Below are 22,205 nucleotides of genomic sequence, written 5' to 3'. Positions count from 1 at the left end.
TGTCTGTATGCTGTTGATTTTTTTTTTTTTTTTTTTTTTTTTTCTCTCTCTGATACAAAAATTCTTAAATTGTCCATTTTGAAATATGTTGCTTTATCAACCGCATGGTATTTCTCATGAAATAAGAATCCCAGGACAAAAACTATCAACATTATTTTCAAGGTGTCATTGGCCTATTTCCTATGCAAATGTGTGGGCAGAACATGACCATATGCATGTATGAATTGTGTGCTTCCATACAATGTGTATATTGTATCATGGCCTGCTGAATCAGAAGGCATTAAAACACCACTAATCCATTTTCCAATTTAATGAGAAGCTATATTCTAATATTATGATCTCATTATTGATGGTTATAACTTCCAATCTGGTTATTATGACCTAATTTAATACAACATTCCAACATCCAACCCAATTTAGGTTAAGGAGCACCAATAATGAGCTAATCAGTTGAATCAGGTGTTTAGATAAGATCAACATCTAGAATTGTGCAGTGTTTGAGGTCCTCCAGAAGCAGAAGTGAGAAGCACTGTTTTAGTGGGTCTTTGAAAGAATCACAGGATTGACTCTTTACAGGGAAAGGACAACACAGGCTTACATAGTCAGAATTATTTACCTTATGAATCAAAATGTTTCAAGGCTGTTTTAAAACACTGACATTTATGATTCAATTGAGAACATTTTCATTTAGCGATATTTAAAGAGATCTAAATTTCTAAAAGTGTTGTCCGAATTACATTTTAATGTGAAAGTTTTCAGTCAATAGGCAACAATTCTTAACATGAACAATTAACCTCCTCAAAACTGTTTTTCCCCTCCAGATTATTAACGTAATTATTATTTACATTTCTTTCCGAAATTAATTTTCTTTTCTTTCTTTTTTTTTTTACGTTTATCTGTTATTAAAGATTATTTATGTTTTTTCATAAGTGCGTGCAGAGGAGCAATAGATGATATGTTGGTAACTGCCTCTGCTGAGTTACATTATTGGATTGGATCACTGCTTCAAAAATTTGTGGTTTCACTAGATCTAGTATTGCAGATGCATGTAATTTAACTGATCACTGAGTGAAGTGGGAACTTAAGATAACAGGTATATTTCCAAGGCTTCAGATTTGATTTGCATGCAACCTTTCCAGTGTAATTCCAGTTGATATTTATATTTGGTTGAGTCAGGTGTTATGTGACACTCAGCACAGTGTCTGTGTTTTAAGAAATGAATTCCAGGGGGTGGGCACAGAGAGCTGGAATACTGTCCTATTAAACCCTTCCCTCTGTACCCCTTTGCTTTGAGAGACAGGGAAGACAGAGTGCTAACCTTTCTTTCATTTCCCTACTTTCCATTTCCCTGTGCCACCTTGTTCACTGGAATACCTGACCATGTCAAACATAAACACAACAGGGATGGACCCAACAAAGATGGGGGTCGGAAGGGCCATTGCTGTACTGACTTCAGGTGGTGACGCCCAAGGTAAGCAGGAAGTAGGTGGTCTGCCTCTTTTTCTGCTGGTCTTGTCCAGCGTACCTTTAGTAGCCTTCTTGCACCCAAGTGTGTAGAGAATAGAGATATTACGGTGGTCTCAGAAATGGTGTCCAAAGAAAACCTAGAGGAGAGAACCTGAAACTAAAGTTGGAGAGAGAACTTCCAGTGCCTGAATGGACAATCATATTATGGTGTATATGTGGAGATGTTTTGACTATGTTTGCAGTAAAACTCAAACACTGAGTTTTTTTTGTTTGTATTTTTTGTATTTTTTTTTTTTTTTTTGCTTGCCATCAGATTCGGTGAAATTATTCAGATATTCATGGGTCATATTTTAATAGACAAAGCCAGTTATCTCAGTCTCTATGAGAAAATTCTGTTCTAGCAAGAATGTCAGACAATCTCATGCAAGCAGTATGTTCTATATTGCATGTTTACCATCTGTTGATAACAACGACCATGTTTTTGTAAGTTGCTCTGGATAAGAGCATCTGTTAAATGCATTAAATGTAAATGAAAAACTTGCTATGAGCTGAAACGATCTAGTAATGGTGAATAGAACATGAATTGCACTTTACACCTTTTTTAAATGAAAGGAGTCAGATGAAAAAATAATTGTCAGATGCATAGCCTATAGAGAAAGGACAGAAATGTACAGACAGCAGCAAAAACAAGAATCTACTACTGTCCTCTGATCTTTCAGCTTTGGTCCTCTATAGGGTCATTGCTCATGTAGCCTTTAGCATTAGCATGTACTTCTTGTCACCTACCTTCCTATTTTCGTAATTTTGTGCTATATTTAGTGCCAGTGACCTTATTGAATGACTTGAGGTTATGTAGAGGCTTTTCCACAGCTGCTAACTATTAAAACTAGAGACACTGATGCACTTTTGTAAACAACACAATCTTAACACCTTCAGTTTTAGTAGAGTTTACAGAATGCAAAGGATAAGAAAAGTTACCCTAGACACCAGAGCTGTTTCTGGTCAAGTACTGAGACGCAGTGTCATTCTCCCATTGCAATACTTTCACAGTACATCTGTGGTAATTTGTACTTGCTATTTTATATATATATATATATATATAATAGCAAGTATTTTGTGTGAGAATTTCCACAATAACATGCAATAAAAGAGGATGTACAGTTCCCAAGAAACACTCTTATGTCTGTCCAGATACACCTCCATATGTTTCAGTTGTCCACTTGTCTGTTGTAGGAATGAATGCAGCTGTGAGGGCCACTGTCAGGGTAGGCTTGTACACTGGAGCTAAAGTTTTCTTTGTTCATGAGGTATAGTAAATAATAATATCAATAAATGAATAATGTGGTATTAATAAAAACAGTATATTTATATATGAACATCCAGTATAAATGAGTGTGTATATATTCACTGATCAGCCACAACATTACAACTACTGACAGGTGATTACAATGGCACCTGTCAATGGGTGGGATATTTTAGGCAGCAAGTGAACAGTCAGTTCTTGAATTTCATATGTTGGAAGCAGAAAAATTGGGCAAGCGTAAGGATCTGAACGACTTTGATGAGGGCTAGACAACTGGGCCAGAGCATCTCCAAAACAGCATGTCTTGTGGGGTGTTCCCGGTTGCAGTGGTTAGTACCTACAAAAAGTGGTCCAATGAAGGACAACCAGTGAACCGGCGATAGGGTCATGGGCGCCCAAGGCTCATTGATGCATGTGGGGAGCAAAGGCTAGCCCATCTGGTCCAATCCCATAGAAGAGCTACGATAGCACAAATTGCTGAAAACTTAATGCTGGCCATGATAGAAAGGTGTCAGAATACAGTGCATTTCAGCTTGCAGCGTATGGGTCTGCGTAGCTGCAGACAAGTCAGAGTGCCCTTGCTGACCCCTGTCCACTGCCGAAAGCACCTACAATGGGCACGTGAGCGTCAGAACTGGACCATGGAGCAATGGAAGAAGGTGGCCTGGTCTGATGAATCACACTTTCTTTTAGATAATGTGGACGGCCGGGTGCGTGTGCATCGTTTACCTGTGGATGAGATGACAGCAGGATGCACTTTGGGAAGAATGCAGGCTGGCGGAGGCAGTGTGATGCTTTGGGCAATGTTCTGCTGGGAGAACTTGGGTCCTGGCATTCATGTGGATGTTACTTTGACACGTACCACCTACCTAAAGATTGTTGCAGACCACGTACGCCCCTTCATGGCAATGGTATTCCCTGATGGCAGTGGCCTCTTTCAGCAGGATAATGCGCCCTGCCACACTGCAAAAATTGTTCAGGAATGGTTTGAGGAACATGACAAAGAGTTCGAGGTGTTGACTTGGCCCCCAAATTCCCCTGATCTCAATCTGATTGAGCATCTAGGGGATGTCCTGGACCAACAAGTCTGATCCATGGAGGCTACACCTCACAACTTACAGGACTTAAAGGATCTGCTGCTAACGGCTTGGTGCCAGATACCACAGGACACCTTCAGAGGTCTTGTGGAGTCCATGCCTCAATGGGTCTGAGCTGTTTTGGCGGCACGAGGGGGACCTACACTGTATTAGGCAGGTGGTTTTAATGTTGTGGCTGATCTGTGTATACTGTATGTGTGTGTATGTACAGTGTGTGTGTGTGTGTGTGTGTGTGTGTGTGTATATATACACACTGGCAGCCAAAAGTTTGGAATAATGTACATATTTTGCTGTTTCGGAGGAAAATTGGTACTTCACCAAAGTGGCATTCAACTGATCACAAAGTGTAGTCAGGACATTAATGATGTAAAAACACCATCACTATTTGAAAAAACGTTCTAGATGGGCCCAATTTCCATCACTCCAACACCTTAGCCTTTTTTCCCCTATAGTCACTCCCCTGAGTCACTCAGCACACACTGGATTTGAGCTTGTGACTCCAGGGGTGGTAGTCAGCGTCAATACTCGCTGAGCTACCCAGACACCCCCAACACCTTATCCTTGAGTAATCATGCTAAATTGCTAATTTGGTACTAGAAAATAACTTGCCATTATATCAAACACAGCTGAAAACTATTTGGTTTGTTAAATGAAGCTTAACATTGTTTATGAGTTGCCACAGTATGCTAAAGACTGGCATGCCTTAAGGTCAATATTAGGTCAAAAATGGCAAAAAGATTTCATACAAAGGTGTACACTACAGTCTTCGAAGACAAAGGACAACTGGCTCTAACAAGGACAGAAAGAGATGTGGCAGGCCAGATGTACAACTAAACAAGAGGATAAGTACATCAGAGACTCTAGTTTCAGAAATAGACACCTCACATGTCCTCAGCTGACAGCTTCATTGAATTCTACCCACTCAACACCAGTTTCATGTACAACAGTAAAGAGAAGACTCAGGGGTGCAGGCCTTATGGGAAGAATTGCAAAGAAAAAGCCACTTTTGAAACAGAAAACAGAAACTGCACATGGAGGATTTTTTGATGAGAACTTTTTTAAGAAGTTCTGAACATGTTTTTCAAATTGTAATAGTAATTATTCATGTTATTAATGTCCTGACTATACATTGTGATCAGTTGAATGCCACTTTGGTGAATAAAAGTACCAATTTCTTTCCATAAGAGCAAAATCTGTATATTATTCCAAAGTTTTGGCCGCCTGTGTGTGTGTGTGTGTGTGTGTGTGTATACGGTATATACATATGTACTGTATATACATATTATGGGGGAAACAGGAAATAATTATATAAAATCTGAATATACATAGTTGTAAGTCTGAATATATAAATATAAATCTGAATATATACATGCAAGTCTGAATATATATTTATAAAATCACTTTGTGATCAGGCTTATTGATAGACAAGCTCTAATTTTCCATATGTGACTAAAACAGTTAACATGCTTAATATAATTTTTTATATTAATGGTTTGTTTTACACCATGATTGTTATAATAAGCCAGATTTCCACATATAACAAGTGTTATTTGTTTTGTTTTTTGTATTTATTTTTTTGTATTATTATTTATTCTGCTTCATCAATTTCATTGCTGGCCACTGTGGCCAGGATTTGGAAGCCCAAGGATTATTTCCTCACAGGCAGTTCAAAATGGCAGACAACTCTAATTATTTTATACAGTACTAATTATTTCCTTTAACACTTTTCACAAGGACAGCTTAATCTGTTTAATTACAGTACACATTTTATTAAAGAACAACTGTCTATGATCATGCCTGGTCAATTTATAACTATATATTCATATTTATGGGGAAATTCAGATTTACAACTATATGTACTGTATAATCAGATTTATATTCATATATTAGGACTTACAACCATATATTCAGGATTTACAATTTTGTATTCAGATTTATTTATACAGTATATTCAGACTTACAACTATATAATCAGGATTTACAGCTATATATTCTGATTTATATTTACATATTCAAACTTAAAAGTATATATTCAAATTTATATATATATATTATTGGAATTACAACTATATATTCAGGATTTATATTTATACTGTATTTTCAGATTTTATAAAATTATTTCCTGTTTGGCTCCCCATAATATATTTATAAAAGTGTGTGTGTGTGTGTGTGAGTGTGTACGTATGTATGCATGAATATATTAAAAGTAATAATACATTTGTGTCTAATGTTCATGCCAATCACGTGTGTCTTAAAAATTAGGACTGTTATGAAGAAACATGTAGATCAACATCTACACATAGGAAAGAAGCCTTGTGGCTCTGTTTTGTTAACAGTATTGTTGGTTGTCATGGCTGTCCACTGCTTTGCTGATGTGCAGGGTTATCAGGGATTGGTTGACGGAGGGGATCATATCCGTCCCGCTACCTGGGAGAGTGTGTCCATGATGCTACAGCTGGTAAATCTGCACTATCAAATGCTACAATTTATTAACTTCACCACAGAGTCTCTCATAGCTCCTCCCTTACAGTTTCAATTTCAATAAAACTCTGATAAGTACACTGAGCAATGGCAGAAGAAAAAGTGAACGAAATATTCAAGTATCACAAACAGTGACAGTATTGGTATTTCATCATGGGAACATTTTGAAGCAAATGTATTTTATTTACGTAGTTTGCTGACTGTCTATTTTCTTTTTCCTCTCTGAAGGGTGGTACGGTCATTGGCAGTGCCCGCTGTAAGGATTTCCAGACCAGGGAGGGGCGTCTGAAGGCTGCTAACAATCTTGTCAAACTGGGCATCACCAACCTTTGTGTAATTGGTGGAGATGGCAGTTTGACTGGTGCCAACATATTCCGCACTGAGTGGAGTGACTTGCTGAAAGATCTAGTCAGTAAAGGTAATCTGCAAGGCTTTCCACACAATAAGACCAAAGACTGATCTGTAATAAATCTGTACTATTGAAACATATTTAGTGTTAATTATAGTATTGCATTGACTAATGGCATCCTGCGGTTATTTTTTTGTGTAATGATCGCTAAACTGTGTAATTAATTGTTGTCCCAAGTAATTGATTACCTAATACATATTAAAGAAACTACTACAAACTCAAATCTGTACTTCATGCCAATTTAGTTATTTGGTGTATATTTATTTACACTTTGCACCAGGGTCCTGATCACCCTGTTGGGGTTAATTTTGCTATTATGACCAGCCGAATTGTTATTATGCTTTTTATACACACTACCCTAAGCAGAGAAATATTCTCAAGTGACAGTCATGTTCTTCATTTGCATAGGTCAGATCACCAAGGAGGAGGCCAAAGCTTCATCTCATCTGAATATCGTAGGCATGGTTGGCTCTATCGACAATGACTTCTGTGGAACGGACATGACCATCGGTACAGACTCAGCCTTGCATCGCATCATTGAGGTGGTGGACAGCATCACCACAACTGCACAGAGGTCATTAATATGCACTATTTATCTCGGATTTAATTTTTTAAGAATTTGTCCCCAAATTCTACTTTTGATGTCTTTGCTCTGACCCACAGCCACCAACGTGCTTTCATCCTGGAGGTCATGGGAAGACACTGTGGGTAAGAACGTGTGGGTATGTGAGTGTGCTTATACATGCATCAGGATCCACCAAAGTGCACTTTTATACCTAGCAAAATTGGAGTCAGGACCCAGATCCAAAACCATATTAGATCCCCTAAGACCCAGACTAAAATCATTACCAGACCCCCTAAGTAGTCATTCAGAGCAATGGTATTTTTGTAAACTAGTGGTTGGTTATTCTCAGCTTTAGCACACTGGAAATTTAATACAGTCTTGTATGAAAATATAAGCTTAGACCCAGTCCCAAACCAAGGCCAAGTGTACAGTATGTGGTCTTGAGAAGTTTAAAGACAGAGACCACCAAATCAAAACTCCAACGGCCAAATATTTGACCTAATGTAGAGCATGTGTGGTTTCAAAGAATCTCCCGTTAAATGATTTGAAATAGAGTTTTGTATTTCATTGAGTTGTTCAATATGTCTCTGTGTGTGTATTTTTCAGTTACTTAGCTCTCGTTACTGCTCTTGCATGTGGTGCTGACTGGGTGTTTATACCCGAGATGCCCCCAGATGACGGTTGGGAGGAGCACTTGTGCAGAAGACTCACAGAGGTACATTCGAAGGCAACACAAAATATGCTCAAAGGTTACATAGTTGTCACATTGGTTATCTCAGTTGTTTTCAACCAGTTCCTCTCTTTGTCAACACAATATCAGTTTTCACTTCAAGTTTAATTGAAGCATCTTCATGTACGTGCCCCCCATGTCTTTATTGATCTTTTTATTTGTATTAACAGTGCAGATTGGAAAAAGCACAATGCTTAGGAGGAATTTCACCAATTCAACCGTTTTAGTGAACCCTGTGTTTGGTTGATAAAGGGTTTACATATTTCTCACACATTTCTGCTTCCAACTATACAGCACGTGAGTTCTTTGTACCATGTCTTAATTATGGCAATCTTTGTTATGTTGTCTCCTAACAGACCAGAAACATGGGTTCTCGTCTAAATGTCATCATTGTGGCTGAGGGAGCAATCAATAAACAGGGGAAACCAATCACTTGTGATCAGCTAAAAGATGTAATTTATCCCCTCTCACTATATTAACCATTCTCTGACTTATAAAAGGTACCAGTATAGCATCATAACAGGTACAATTTTATTATATATATATATATATCTATTCTGGCACAGCTGGTGACAAATAGGCTGGGCTTTGATACTCGTGCCACCATCCTGGGTCATGTGCAGAGAGGTGGCACTCCTTCAGCCTTTGACAGAGTGCTGGTGAGTTTACCCTCGTTTTATCTTTCTCATTCTTTCTCTCTTTTCCCTCCAAGGTCTTTCACCCCTTTTTATGTCATTTCAGTTTAAAGGGATAGTTGACCCAAAAATGAAAATTCTCTCATCATTAACTCACCTCATACCATCCCAGATGTGTACGACTTTCTTACTTCTGCAAAACACAAATTAAGATTTTTAGAAGAATATCTCAGCTCTGTATGTCCACACAATGCAAGTGAATTGTGACCAGAACTTTGAAAGTCCCAAAAAGATATAAAGGCAATATAAAGTAATCCAAAAGACTCCAGTGTTTAAATCCATGTCTTCTGATCTGTTTCTCCCTCACACCAATCATATCACTTTAGAAGATATGGATTTAACAACTGGAGTCTTATGGATTACTTTTATGCTGCCTTTTCACCATTCACTTGCACTGTGAGGACAAATAGTGTTGAGATATTCTCCTAAAATCATAATTTGTGTTCTGAAGAAGAAAATCATACACATCTGGGATGGCATGAGGGTGAGTGAATTTTCATTTTTGGGTCAACTATCCCTTTAAATGTGTGTATTTGCTGTATATCAGGGCAGTAGAATGGGTGTGGAGGCTGTCATGGCTCTTCTGGAAGCCACTCCAGAAACTCCTGCCTGTGTGGTCAGTCTCACTGGGAATCAGGCTGTCAGACTCCCTCTCATGGAGTGTGTGCAAGTGGTGTGTATAAACACATCAAATTTTATATAGAGATCCACTTTTAAGGATTACATTGAACTACAACAAATTATCTAATTTATTTCTGTCTCTCAGAACTCTCATTTTCTGTATCCAAACTATAGACCAAGGATGTTACTGTTGCTATGAATGAGAGTCGATTTGACGATGCTGTGAAACTCAGGGGAAAGTATGTTTAGAAATGTCTCCATTTCTTTCTATCTGCTCTGTTAAAACAAGGAATTGCCTTGAATTAAAATGTTTTAAAGAATCTAATGATGCAAGAATGTCTCTCTGTGCAGGAGTTTTGAGAATAACTGGAACACATATAAACTGTTGGCCCATGTGCGAGTTCCAGATACCAAGGTGAGTAAAAATACTGAGTAACACTTTCTTTCTTTCTGATAACATATTTAGTCTGTGCATCTACTTTGCACCTTTTTCTTCATCAGAGTAACATTAATGTGGCTATTATGAATGTGGGTGCTCCCTGCGCTGGAATGAATGCAGCTGTGCGTGCAGCTGTCAGGATCGGTATTATCCAGGGCCACAACATGCTGGCGATTCACGATGGCTTCGAAGGTTTGGCCCAGGAAAAGGTAAGTAGCCAGATCACCTTGATTAAATGTGAACTAAGTAATTTTTTTTTTGTCATCTTGGACTTGCAGTGACACCTTGTGGTGTGGATGCAGAATCATTCAAAATCAATAATTTTCAGTTACAGACGCCATGTAGAAATTTACACAGTCAGCCATGATTAATTTAATCCAAGAGTGAAAGTGTCCAATAACAAGATGGTTACTGAGATTAAGTGAGTAGTATTCAGCTATCATTACTGATATGATTAGAGTCCTCAACTCATGTGAGTGGTCATGATTTTATACATATGTTTCAAAATTACAATTCATTTCTTTAGTAGTGAAACTTTTTTAATAGGGAAAAGATTACTGAGTACACCTTTAAAGGCATTTGCAAATGATGCTAACAGTGTTTCATTCCTTATTGGAATCCACTGTAAAATCATGAGAAGCCAGTGTAGTGATGGATACACAAGTACTGTAAGGTTCATGTATTAGTTGTGTTTGTTTTTTTTTTATTATTAACAATTTTTATTGATTCCATACAACAACTTAAATAAACATAACAGAAAATGTGTAATCAAATTATATAAAATTATAACCCTTCCCCCCAAAAAATACCAATACCAAGTTTAAATCTTTCTCCCATAATCTCTTGATAGAAGTTGACCTATTCCAAAAGCAGTAATCACCACTCCCAGAGTATCTGCCGCTTTAGGGGGGTGTATGCTACTCCCAAAAATAGAACAGAGCAGGTGGTGCAGCTGTAAATACCTAAAGAACTGAGACCTGGGAATCCTAAAATGTTGAACCATATTTTCAAAAGATCTCAACACTCCACTCTCATTTAGGTCACCGAGTGTAGTAACCTCCCTCACAATCCACTCTGACCAACAGAAAGGGGATTTATTAATACATAATTTTGGGTTCAGCCATATGCTTGAGGCTACATTGAAATAAATGTCCGAATTAAACACAAACTTTTGTCAATACCGAGTGCAAATGCGAGATAATGGGGTGTGACTTAACTTCTCCGGTTAGTTTGATAGAAAGGCTTTGTAATGGCGAAATAGGGGCAAACACTTCCTGTTCAATACAAAACCAGGGAGGGGCTCTCTCAGGTGGAAGTGACCAATGAGCCAAATGTCTGAGACCGAATGCATAACAACAAAACAAAATCTTGGGTAGGCCTAGTCCACCTTTGTCAGTCGGCCTATGTAACTTATTGAAATGTAACCTGGGACGTTTACCATTCCAAATGAAGGACTGCTACACTATCAAATTGCTTGAAATAAGAGAAGGGGACATCTATAGGGAGAGATTGTAGCAGGTAGCTGAATTTTGGAATACAATTCATTTAATAACATTAACCTTCCCAATCATTGATAAATGTAATGAAGCCCACCTGCCCACATCGCTCAAACCTTTTTATTAAAGGGTCAAAATTAACTCTAACTAAATCACACAAATTTGCTGGGAATAAAACACCCAAATACTTAATGCCCTGTTTGGGCCACTGGAAGACGCCTGGCTGAAAAGCTGTTACTCGGCAGTACACTGTCAGAGCCAAAGCTTAAGATTTAGACCAATTCACTCTGTATCCTGAGAATTTAGAAAAGGAATTAATAATTCTGTGGAGGTAAGGCATACTGTAGATCTAGTAGGGTCGGAGACAAATAATAAAATATCATCTGCGTGAAGCAAAAGCTTATGTGCCACTCCTCCCACAACCACCACTGGAAAATCATCTTCACTTCTTATCACGGATGCTAATGGTTTAAAAAAAAAAAAAAAAAAAAAATATATATATATATATATATATATATATATATATATATATATATATATATATATATACACACACACACACAATACCATTCAAAAGTTTGGGATCACTTGCCTGAAAAGGTTCTCATGATCTTAAAAACCTTTTGATCTGAAGGTGTATGCTTCAATGTTTGAAATTAGTTTTGTAGACAAAAATATAATTGTGCCAACATATTAATATATTTAATTACAAAACAAAAAATGTATATACATTTTTTTTTTTTTTAAATGGATGACTTGGACCGAATAATTAAGAAAAGCAGCCACTAAGTGCCCAACATATAGATGGGAACTCCTTCAATACTGTTTAAAAAGCATCCCAGGATGATAACAAGAATTTGGTTGAGAAAATGCCAAGAGTACATTTCTGCGAAATCTAGGCAAAGGGTGACTACTCTGAAGATTCTAAAATATAACATAGTTTTGATTTATTTTGTCAAAACATAATTCCCATATTTCCATTTCTATTATTCCATAGTTGTGATGACTTTACTATTATTCTAAAATGTGAAAAAAATAAATAAATAATGAATAAGTGACGACAAACTTTTGAATGGTAGTGTGTGTGTAAACTGCCCTTTTTTAAAATGTTTTATTGTTTTTAAATATATTATATAATATATATATATATGTTTAAAAACAATAAAACATTTTAAAAAAGGGCCGTTTAGTTTCCTCGGATAGTCAAACGAATGTTCAGTGAGCCAGCCCATTCGGCCGTTACATGAGTGGAACAGATGCCCTAAACACTCTAATGATTTGTAAGAAATATTCCACAAAATAAACTCCATCCAATAGGAGGCATAAGTATAAATAATGTGCAGATACCTCCACAAACTTTCCCGAAGGAGTGCTACTTCACAAAACATACTCCAGCCGCTAGGCGGAACCAACACAAAAAGAAATAAAGAAGGCGTACAGCTTCCTCGGACGGTCAAGTGAATGTTCAGTGAGTCAGGTCCACTCAGCTGTATCAAGAGCATCACACAATAACTTACTCATTCCATTGACTTTATGAAGGACAATGCTTGTTGTGGGCATGTAAAAGTTTTGCGGCCATCCTTAGCATCTATTCTCAATTTGGCCAGGAACATCAGTGCAAAAGCGACCTTCCGTTGATGTAAACGTTTCTTGCATTCCTTGAATTGATCACGCTTTTCTCTTGTCGAATTCGTAAAGTCTGGGAACAAGACAATGCTGTGGTTTTTCCAAGAAAGACTTCCTTTACGCCTCGCTTAACACATGTTCTTTATCGGATGATCACAGAAATTTGGCCAGAATTGATCGAGGCCTGCCTCCCTCCACAGCTCGCTGAGAAGGAACCCTGTGAGCTCACTCGATTTCCAGCTTATGGCCTGTTATGTCAAGCAGATTCGGAAGGAGCCCATCCAGGAATTTCACCATATCCTGACCCTCTTTGGCCTCAGGAATTCCGACAATACGGACATTATTCCAGCAGCTACGGTTCTCCATGTCCTCCAACTTCTCCCAGACATGCTCCAAATCCACCTTGGTCGCTTGCAGATTAGCAGATAATTCCCTCTCCGATGACTCCAGATAATCGATCCATTTCTCGACATCCCCCACCCTTGTAACCACAGTGAACTTCGCCTCCATAGCAGTAATCGATTGACATAACACAGCAAGATCCTCCAAGTCAGCAACGACCTTCGTCAGCATTGCTGACATGTTCAACATCTCTCGCAGCATTTCCCATATCTCTCCGCCTATATCGACTCCCAGGCTCGAGGCCTGCTCGGGGGTGTCAGCTTGAGCACGTTAGTGTCTTTTAATGTCTCCAGATCCTGAGGATTTTGAATCTTTGTCATATTATCCTCCTAGAACAGTTATGGAACAGTGTGTATCGAATCTCACCAGTTTAGGTCATTAAAAGTGTTAAAACTAGCAAAGTGCGCAGAGCTCGCCGTTCACACGTCCAATCCTCGCATGGCGTCACATGACTCTGTTAATGGTGTTTTAATATTCCTAGATTGAGCCTATTACTTGGAACAATGTTGGAGATTGGACAGGAAAAGGCGGCTCTGTATTGGGTACCAAAAGGTACTGTTCACTGTTCACGCCTTTTAGAATTTCATAATTTCAGACTTCTTTATCATCCTTTGTAATATCTTCTCTTACTATTCTGTTTATACAGAGTATTACCTGGAAAGTTCATGGAGGAGATCAGTTTAAATATTGCAAAGTACAATATTCATGCTCTGGTCATCATTGGGGGTTTTGAGGCAAGTGAACGACTTACTGTTCTTAATTGTGTCCTAACACGATGTAAAATGAATACATATTCTGTCGAAATGACTGACCAAGACCATCTGCATATTTTTCTTATCAGGCATTTACAGGAGGCTTGGAGATGGTCCAAGGCAGAGAGAAGTATGAAGAGTTGTGTATTCCCATGGTGGTCATTCCTGCTACTGTTTCTAACAATGTGCCAGGCTCAGACTTCAGCATCGGAGCTGACACTGCCCTTAACACCATCACTACGGTTAGAAATTACACACTCACATGCTGTAATATACAGTATATGTAGATCGTTATACTCAGTTGGGCATGTCCTCACATAAGGCCTCATCCTGCTGTAGACATGTGACAGGATCAAGCAGTCTGCAGCGGGCACTAAGCGGCGCGTGTTCATCATTGAGACTATGGGAGGATACTGCGGCTACCTAGCAACAATGTCTGGCCTTGCCGCAGGAGCTGATGCTGCTTATATATATGAAGAGAAATTCGGCATTCGTGACTTGGAGGTAAACTAGCAAAGCACTCGGAACAAACATGGGCTCCAAGATTAAATGGATACCAGTCTTGTTCATTCATAGAAGAACAAATTGTGCTGCTCAATTTGAATTTCTCCAAATAATTTTGGTGTACAGACCAATGTGGAGCATCTTGTTGAGAAGATGAAGACTACTGTTAAGAGAGGCCTAATTCTCAGGTTTGTGTCTTTCAGTTTTGTTAAATTTCTAAAGGTAGCATTTTAATTTGCTTTCACCTTTAGGTTGACTTCTTTAATTATAGGGATAGTTCACCCAAAAATTATCATGATCATCATTTACTCACTCTCATGCCATCCCAGATGTGTATGACAAAGATTTTTAGAAGAATATCTCAGCTCCGTACATCCATACAATGCAAGTGAATGGTGACCAAAACTTTGAAGCTCCAAAAAGCACATAAAGCAGCATCAAAGTAATCCATAAAACTCCAGTGGTTTAATCCATGTCTTCAGACACGATATGATGGGTGTAGGTTAGAAACAGTTCAATATTTAAGTACTTTTTTGCTATAAATCCCCACCTTTGACCAGCCCCAAACAGTAGGTGGCGATATTCATGAAGAATGCCAATTGCCAAAAAACTAAAGAAGAAGAATGTAGAAGTAGAACTGAAAGTATAAATATTGATTCTGAAGACATGGATTAAACCACTGGAGTCGTATGGATGACTTTTATGCTGCCTTTATGTGCTTTTTGGATCTTTTGGACACTGTTCACTTGCACTGAATGGACCAACAGAATATTGTAAAACTCTTCATTTGTGTTCTGCAGGAGAAAAAAAAAAGTCACACATTTGGTATAGCATTAGGGTGAGTAAATTATGGGAGAATTTTCATTTTTGGAGTAATTATCCCTTTAATAATCAGGTTTAAATACAAATTAACCTCCATCAATAGCATCTGTGGCACAGAAAATTTAGATAGCTCAAATATCAGAAGACAAATAATGAGAAAAGAGAATGCTTTAACAAATAAGCTTCACACTTGCCCCATTAAAGTACATTATCGGGGGCCTGAGTAGCTCAGCAAGTAAAAATGCTGACTACCACACCTGGAGTCACAAGTTCGAATCCAGGGCGTGCTGAGTGACTCCAGTCAGACTTCCCAAGCAACCAATTGGCCCGGTTGCTAGGGAGGGTAGAGTCACATTGGGTAACTTCCTCGTGGTCACTATAATGTGGTCCGCTCTCGGTGGGGCGCGTGGTGTGTTGTGCATGGATGCCGCGGAGAATAGCATGTAGCATCCACACGCGCTATGTCTCCGCGGTAACGCGCTTAAGCCACGTGATAAAATGTGCAGACTGACGGTCTCAGACATGGAGGCAACTGAGATTCGAGTCACTACGCCACCACGAGGACTTAGAGTGCACTGGGAATTGGGCATTCCAAATTGGGGGGAGGAAATAAGGGGAGGAAAAAAAAAAAGAAAAAAAATGACATTATATTTGTTTTACTAAATGGGTGACAATTCGAAATTATTTTCTGTGGTAATCAACAGCATGCCATAGATGCTGACCTTAGAGCCTTTATTTAACCCTGTTAAATTTAACCTTGGATATTTTTTTAACTGGAAGAAACCAACACCTCTTAACCAACATGTCTTCTAGAAATGAGAACTGCAATGCCAACTACACCACTGATTTCATCTTTAATCTGTACTCAGAGGAGGGAAAAGGCATCTTTGACTGCCGCAAGAATGTCCTCGGCCATATGCAGCAAGTAAGAGGCTTGACAAAAGCCTGTGAATTTCAGTAAAACTGCAGCATGTACATTTATTAGGTGTTTAAAGGTGGAGCGTGTCATTTCTGCACCATTAGCAGCACCAGACAGATTTCCTAAAATAATAGTTTCCATACACTCCCTCAATCTTCCATTATTCGGACAAAAAATTATCGTGCCCTAAACTCATTCTATTGGTTGAGTACATTTTACCATGTCAGACTGCTGAAACAAACAGCAATTTCATTTGGTACTGCTTGTGGCACAGCAATTACACGCTGCACCTTTAAGGTTCTCCCAATTTTTTGTTTATAGGGTGGCACCCCAACTCCTTTTGACAGAAACTTTGCTACCAAGATGGGCGCTAAGTCTGTTCTCTGGCTGACAGAGAAACTGAAGGAATGTTATAGACATGGTGAGAAAGACTTCATATACATTAATATTTCAGATCTAAATGTTTGTATTTTAGATTTCGCTAAGGCATTTTTGACTGTCTGTAGGCCGAATCTTTGCCAACACTCCAGACTCTGCATGTGTGTTGGGCATGAGGAAGAGAGGACTTGTGTTCCAGCCTCTGGGTGAACTGAAGGAGCAGACAGATTTTGAGTAAGAATCCTCCATTATCCAATATGTTCAGTAGATCCATATAATCCAGATTTAGGCTGAAACAGAAGTTTGCTGTAACTAACACATCCCTCATTTCACTATCCTCCTCAGAAGTCACAATGCTTTTCTATTTGCCCTAGACACCGTATTCCAAAGAGCCAGTGGTGGATGAAGCTGAGGCCTATAATGAAGATCTTGGCCAAGTACAAGATTAATCTGGACACCTCCGAGCATGCTCTTATGGAGCATGTTATTAGCAAGAATGCTCCAGTACACATGTCTCTTTCAAAGTAGTCACGAGCATGAATGAGCATCTCACTTATGGAACAACTGGTGATCTTAAATATATTATATCTCAGTTGTCTTATCATCTACCGTACTTATAATTATTTGTTTGCCTACATGTCTCTTATTATTTTGTTTGTATAAATGGTATCTATGGTAAACAGTATCACAATATGTGAATAAAAATAGTACTATTATTGCCCTCGTCTTTTTATTTTTTATTTAAAAAATGTCAGCTATTTTATTGGAAAGGAGGGAATCCTTTTTGTAGTTTATAGACAATCTTCAAAAATTACCAAAGGATATACATGCTATCAAGATTAGCCAGGATATGCTTGACTGAGCCTAAATGCTGCGGCATATACAGCTAAACTTACCAAGGACAGACAGTATTAACCTCATCATCTGTGTTAAAGTGATATGTGAAGCAGAAGGCAACAAGTTGTTAAAGGTCAAACCTATATGAAAAGTTAGTGTGAACATCCAAAGGTCAAATGTTAGCACTGACTCCAGAGTAAACATATGGCATCATAAATGTTGCATACTGATTACCATGAATTCTAATATGATGTATTCTCTACATTTTATAATTGTACCACGCTGCACAAATAAATTAGTCATTTCCTATTAACTACTTCGCCTAGACTGCCTAATTATAGACAATGTTGACACCATAGATAAAATTGTATAATGTATACAAGACTAATATATAGAGACTCAAAATTTTGAAAAAAGTATGTGATAAAAAATAATACTTAATAAAAATATTTGTTAAATTACAACGTGATTTGTCAGGGATGACAATTTATTTTCTGTTTGTGATGGAGTACAAAATGCTCAGCATTCCCCCACTGCTCACACATTTCACAGTCTCATAGTCTGAATATTTACTCATTGAATACCCTTATAACTCATAACAGCTTATAATAAATGAGGAACATCTTTTATATTTATTACTATTAGTGTGTAATAATTGTATGTATTTTACATTGTTATTTACAAAGTATAAAGGTATGAACAACTGAATGCATATTGATATACATTTTTCTCTGATGCAAAAGCTGACTGAAAGCACTGTACAGTGAAACCTCAGGCAAATAATAATCACAAACATCCCGATGATTCTTCATTAAACAAGCTATATTCACCACCAGATGTCAGTCATGAATGGATCTTCCTCAACTATTACTATAATAAATCAGTCAGTTTATTCTTTATAGTCCATAACACCAACCATCAGATGTTGTGTGAGAGTGAATGGCTGAGATGCTCTTATAAACTCTTAAAGGTGCATATAGTATTTTTTCCTCATTTATAAAGTTTTACTTCTAAAGAAATTAATTTTCATTTTGAAACATATGTATAAAATCATGAACACTGACTTTATAAAAGCTGTTTTATTCTACATGGAGAAGGTCCCCTCATGGGGCTGCCATGTTAGGATCACATGACCAGCCAAATCTCAGTAACCACCTTGTTATTGGACACTATCACACAGGAATTAAATTCATTATCGCTGACTTGGAATATGAATTTCTACAATGGCATCTGCAACTGAAATCTATTTATTTTGAATGATGATATATCCACGTTGCTTGGTGTCACTGTAAGTCCAAGATGACACAAAGAAAAAAGTTTCTGGGTGCACCTTTCAGCATTACCACTTCCCTGACAGTACAACCTTTGATTGACCATAGTCTACCCCCACATTTCAACCAGCCTAAATTATATCTTTGGAGGGCAACCCGAAGGGAGAACAATCATAATCGGCATGCTGAAAGGTCATTCTAAACAGAATTTCTAATAAAAATAACTCCAATTGTGTGTTCCAACTTACCATTATTTTTTTAGCCCCACTCTTTTTAGCACTCCAAAGCTGTCACAGTGGATGGTAAAGTCTTTGAAGGGAATTGGGCTTAGGGATGATCACTTCTGACTGGAACGATAAATTACTTCTGCTGTACCAGAGGATTGATTTTCCATTTTTTTTCCATTCAGAATTTACCTGCATCGGGAAAGGCCTTTAGAGTTGCACATAACTCAAATCATTTTAAAGGGATAGTTCACTGAAAAAAGAAAATTCTCTCATCATTTACTCATGACAATTACCAGAACAAGATCAACAGCACCACAGACACTCGCAGCTTGTTTAGAACATTCAACACACTTCTCTGCCCTCCCTCTCCACCACCTGACACATCACCGACAGCAGATGTCTTCGCCACATTTTTTACTAATAAGGTTACAACCATCAGCAATACATTCTCAGCACCACACCTTGTCAAACACCTGTCTCCTGTATGCAACTCTTCTGTCTCTATGTTCTCTCCTCTGACTGACACTGAGGTCTCTAAACTCCTCTTCTCCAATCACCCCACCACCTGTTCCCTTGACCCCATTCATTCTCACCTTCTCCAGGCCATTTCTCCGTCCATCCTACCTGCACTCACACACATAATTAACACATCTCTACTTACAGGCACTTTTCCCACCACATTTAAGCAGGCTCGAGTAACCCTGCTGCTGAAAAAACCTGCACTTAACCCCACACAAACAGAACACTACAGACCAGTCTCTCTCATCCCATTCATGACAAAAACACTTGAAAGGGCAGTTTACAATCAAATATCTGCCTATCTCTCACAGAACAAGCTGCTGGATGACAATTAGTCAGGCTTTAAAAGTGGACACTCCACCAAGACTGCCCTGCTGTCTGTCACCGAGTCGCTGACAAGCTGAATCAAGATCATCTGTCCTGATTCTGCTGGACCTTTCTGCAGCCTTTGACACAGTCAACCATCAGATCTTACTCTCTACCCTCTCCTCGCTGGGCATCACAGGAACTGTACTTGACTGGTTTAATTACTATCTCTCAGGTAGGTCCTTCAAGGTAGCCTGGAGAGCTGAGGAATCCAAGCCACATCAGCTACTTACTGGGGTACCTCAGGGATCAGTGCTTGGGTCACTTATCTTCTCTATATACACAACATCACTGGGACCCATCATTCAGGCACATGGTTTCTCTTACCACTGCTACGCTGATGACACGCAACTCTACTTGTCTTTCCAGCCCAACGACACCACAGTGACTGCTCGAATTTCTGCCTGCCTGGCAGACATCTCGGCCTGGATGAAGGAGCACCACCTGCAACTCAACCCAGCCAAGACTGAACTCCTTGTCTTTCCAGACAACACTGCTGTTGAACACAACATCACCGCGCAGCTGGGTGCAACTACAGTAACACCTTCCAAATCGGTCAGAAATCTAGGGGTAACCATCGACAACAGACTAAATTTCACAGACCACATCTCAAAGACCACAAGATCATGTAGATTTACACTCTACAATATCAGGAAGATAAGACCCTCCCTCTCTGAGCATGCCACACAACTGCTTGTCCAGTCACTTGTCATAACTAGACTGGACTACTGTAACGCTCTCATTGCAGGCCTCCTTGCATGTGCAACTAGACCCCTCCAAATGATCCAGAATGCAGCAGCACGTCTAGTCTTTAATGAACCAAAGAGAGCACATGTTACACCACTCCTTGTCTCTCTCCACTGGCTACCCGTTGATGCACGTATCAAATTCAAGGCTCTGATGCTGGCATACAGAACAGTCACTGGGTCTGCTCCAGCATACCTAAAATCAATTATGCAGAGCTACGCGTCCACTAGAAGCCTGTGGTCAGCTAAGGAACGTCGCCTTGTTGTACCACCACAAAGAGGCACCAAAACACTTTCCCAGACTTTCAGCTTCATTGTACCACGTTGGTGGAATGACCTTCCCAACTCCATCCGTGAAGCTGACTCCCTCTCTGTCTTCAAAAAAACGACTAAAAACACATCTGTTCCTTGAGCACTTAACCAGTCATTAAAAAAAAATAATTTTTTTTTAAATTCTGTTGCACTTTATTCTGTTTTGAATACTATTATAATACTAGTGATACTTTGTAATATAGCACTTTTCATACCACTGTCTCCTAAGATGATTTGCTTACGTTTTCCTCTCTTGTAAGTCGCTTTGGATAAAAGCGTCTGCCAAATGAATAAATGTAAATGTAAATGTCCCTCATGCCATCCCAGATGTGTATGATTTTATTTCTTCTGCTGAACACAAGCAAAGATTTTTAGAACAATATTTCAGCTCTGTAGGACAATGCAAGTGAATTGTGACAAAAATTTTGAAGCTCCAAAAAGCATATAAAGGCATCATAAAAGTAATCCATACGACTCCAGTGCAGGCCTGGCTCCAGCTCTAAGATGTAAGATGGGCCATAGGACCCTCCGGGTGGGCCGAACAGTTGGAGGAGTGGGTGTAGGTGTAGTTCTCAAGGTGGGCCAAGTTCATGAGTGGGCCAGGCCCACCCAGGCCCCCCTGTGGAGCTGGGCCTGCTCCAGTGGTTACAGTAGATCCATGTCTTCAGAAGCAATATGATAAATGTGGGTGAGAAACAGATCAACATTTCAGCCCTTTTTTACTATAAATCTCCACTTTATAGTAAAGCATGTTCATGAGAGGTCTTCTTTTGTTTTTTTGGCAATTTGCATTCTTCATGCATATCACCACCTACTGAGCAGGGAGGAGAATTTATAGTAAAAAATGACTTTTTTTGAAGACATGGTTTTAATCACTGGAGCTGTATGGAGTACTTTTATGCTGCCTTTGTGTGCTTTTTGGAGCTTCAATGTTCTGGTCACCATTCACTTGAATTGAATGGACCTACAGAGCTGAAATATTCTATTAAAATCTTTGTTTGTGTTCAGCAGAAGAAAGAAAGTCACACATCTGGGATGGAATGAGGGTGAGTAAATGATGAGAGAATTTTCATTTTTGGGTGTTCCTTCAAGAATAAAGGTTGCAAGATTATGCATTAATATATATGCATAAACAGGGTTGTGAGGGTTACTTTTGAAATGTATTCCACTACAGATTACAGAATACACGCTGTAAAATGTCATTTGTAACATATTCCGTTA

At 38.7% G+C, this 22,205-nt stretch overlaps 1 protein-coding gene across 1 annotated transcript; it reads left to right on the top strand.

Moving 5' to 3' along the window:
- The first annotated feature begins 1,274 nt into the window (after nucleotides 1-1,274).
- On the top strand, nucleotides 1,275-17,930 carry LOC127419250 (ATP-dependent 6-phosphofructokinase, muscle type-like). Its single transcript, XM_051660510.1, has 22 exons — nucleotides 1,275-1,471; nucleotides 2,701-2,774; nucleotides 6,248-6,325; nucleotides 6,577-6,766; nucleotides 7,166-7,331; nucleotides 7,421-7,465; nucleotides 7,929-8,037; nucleotides 8,409-8,504; nucleotides 8,619-8,711; nucleotides 9,295-9,420; nucleotides 9,543-9,607; nucleotides 9,720-9,783; nucleotides 9,870-10,016; nucleotides 13,813-13,883; nucleotides 13,978-14,065; nucleotides 14,173-14,325; nucleotides 14,423-14,587; nucleotides 14,714-14,775; nucleotides 16,223-16,334; nucleotides 16,650-16,749; nucleotides 16,835-16,940; nucleotides 17,081-17,930. The coding sequence occupies exons 1-22, from the start codon at nucleotides 1,381-1,383 to the stop codon at nucleotides 17,232-17,234; spliced, it is 2,355 nt and encodes a 784-aa protein (XP_051516470.1). The 5' UTR covers nucleotides 1,275-1,380; the 3' UTR covers nucleotides 17,235-17,930.
- The last annotated feature ends 4,275 nt before the right edge of the window (nucleotides 17,931-22,205 follow it).

The sequence above is a fragment of the Myxocyprinus asiaticus genome, chromosome 28 (genome assembly GCF_019703515.2).
Source record: "Myxocyprinus asiaticus isolate MX2 ecotype Aquarium Trade chromosome 28, UBuf_Myxa_2, whole genome shotgun sequence".
NCBI classification, from domain to species: domain Eukaryota; kingdom Metazoa; phylum Chordata; class Actinopteri; order Cypriniformes; family Catostomidae; genus Myxocyprinus; species Myxocyprinus asiaticus.
Note: the sequence above shows the minus strand (reverse complement) of the source record. Positions and strands in the feature narration are given on the sequence as shown.

What these genes read in the sequence shown, in the direction of transcription:
- LOC127419250 (XM_051660510.1), top strand. Translation starts at nt 1,381, where the DNA reads ATGTCAAACATAAACACAACAGGGATGGACCCAACAAAGATGGGGGTC. An exon ending in CTTGTGATCAGCTAAAAGAT is followed by an intron (nt 8,505 to 8,618) that starts GTAATTTATCCC and finishes ATTCTGGCACAG; the next exon opens with CTGGTGACAAATAGGCTGGG. An exon ending in AAGGAGCAGACAGATTTTGA is followed by an intron (nt 16,941 to 17,080) that starts GTAAGAATCCTC and finishes TATTTGCCCTAG; the next exon opens with ACACCGTATTCCAAAGAGCC.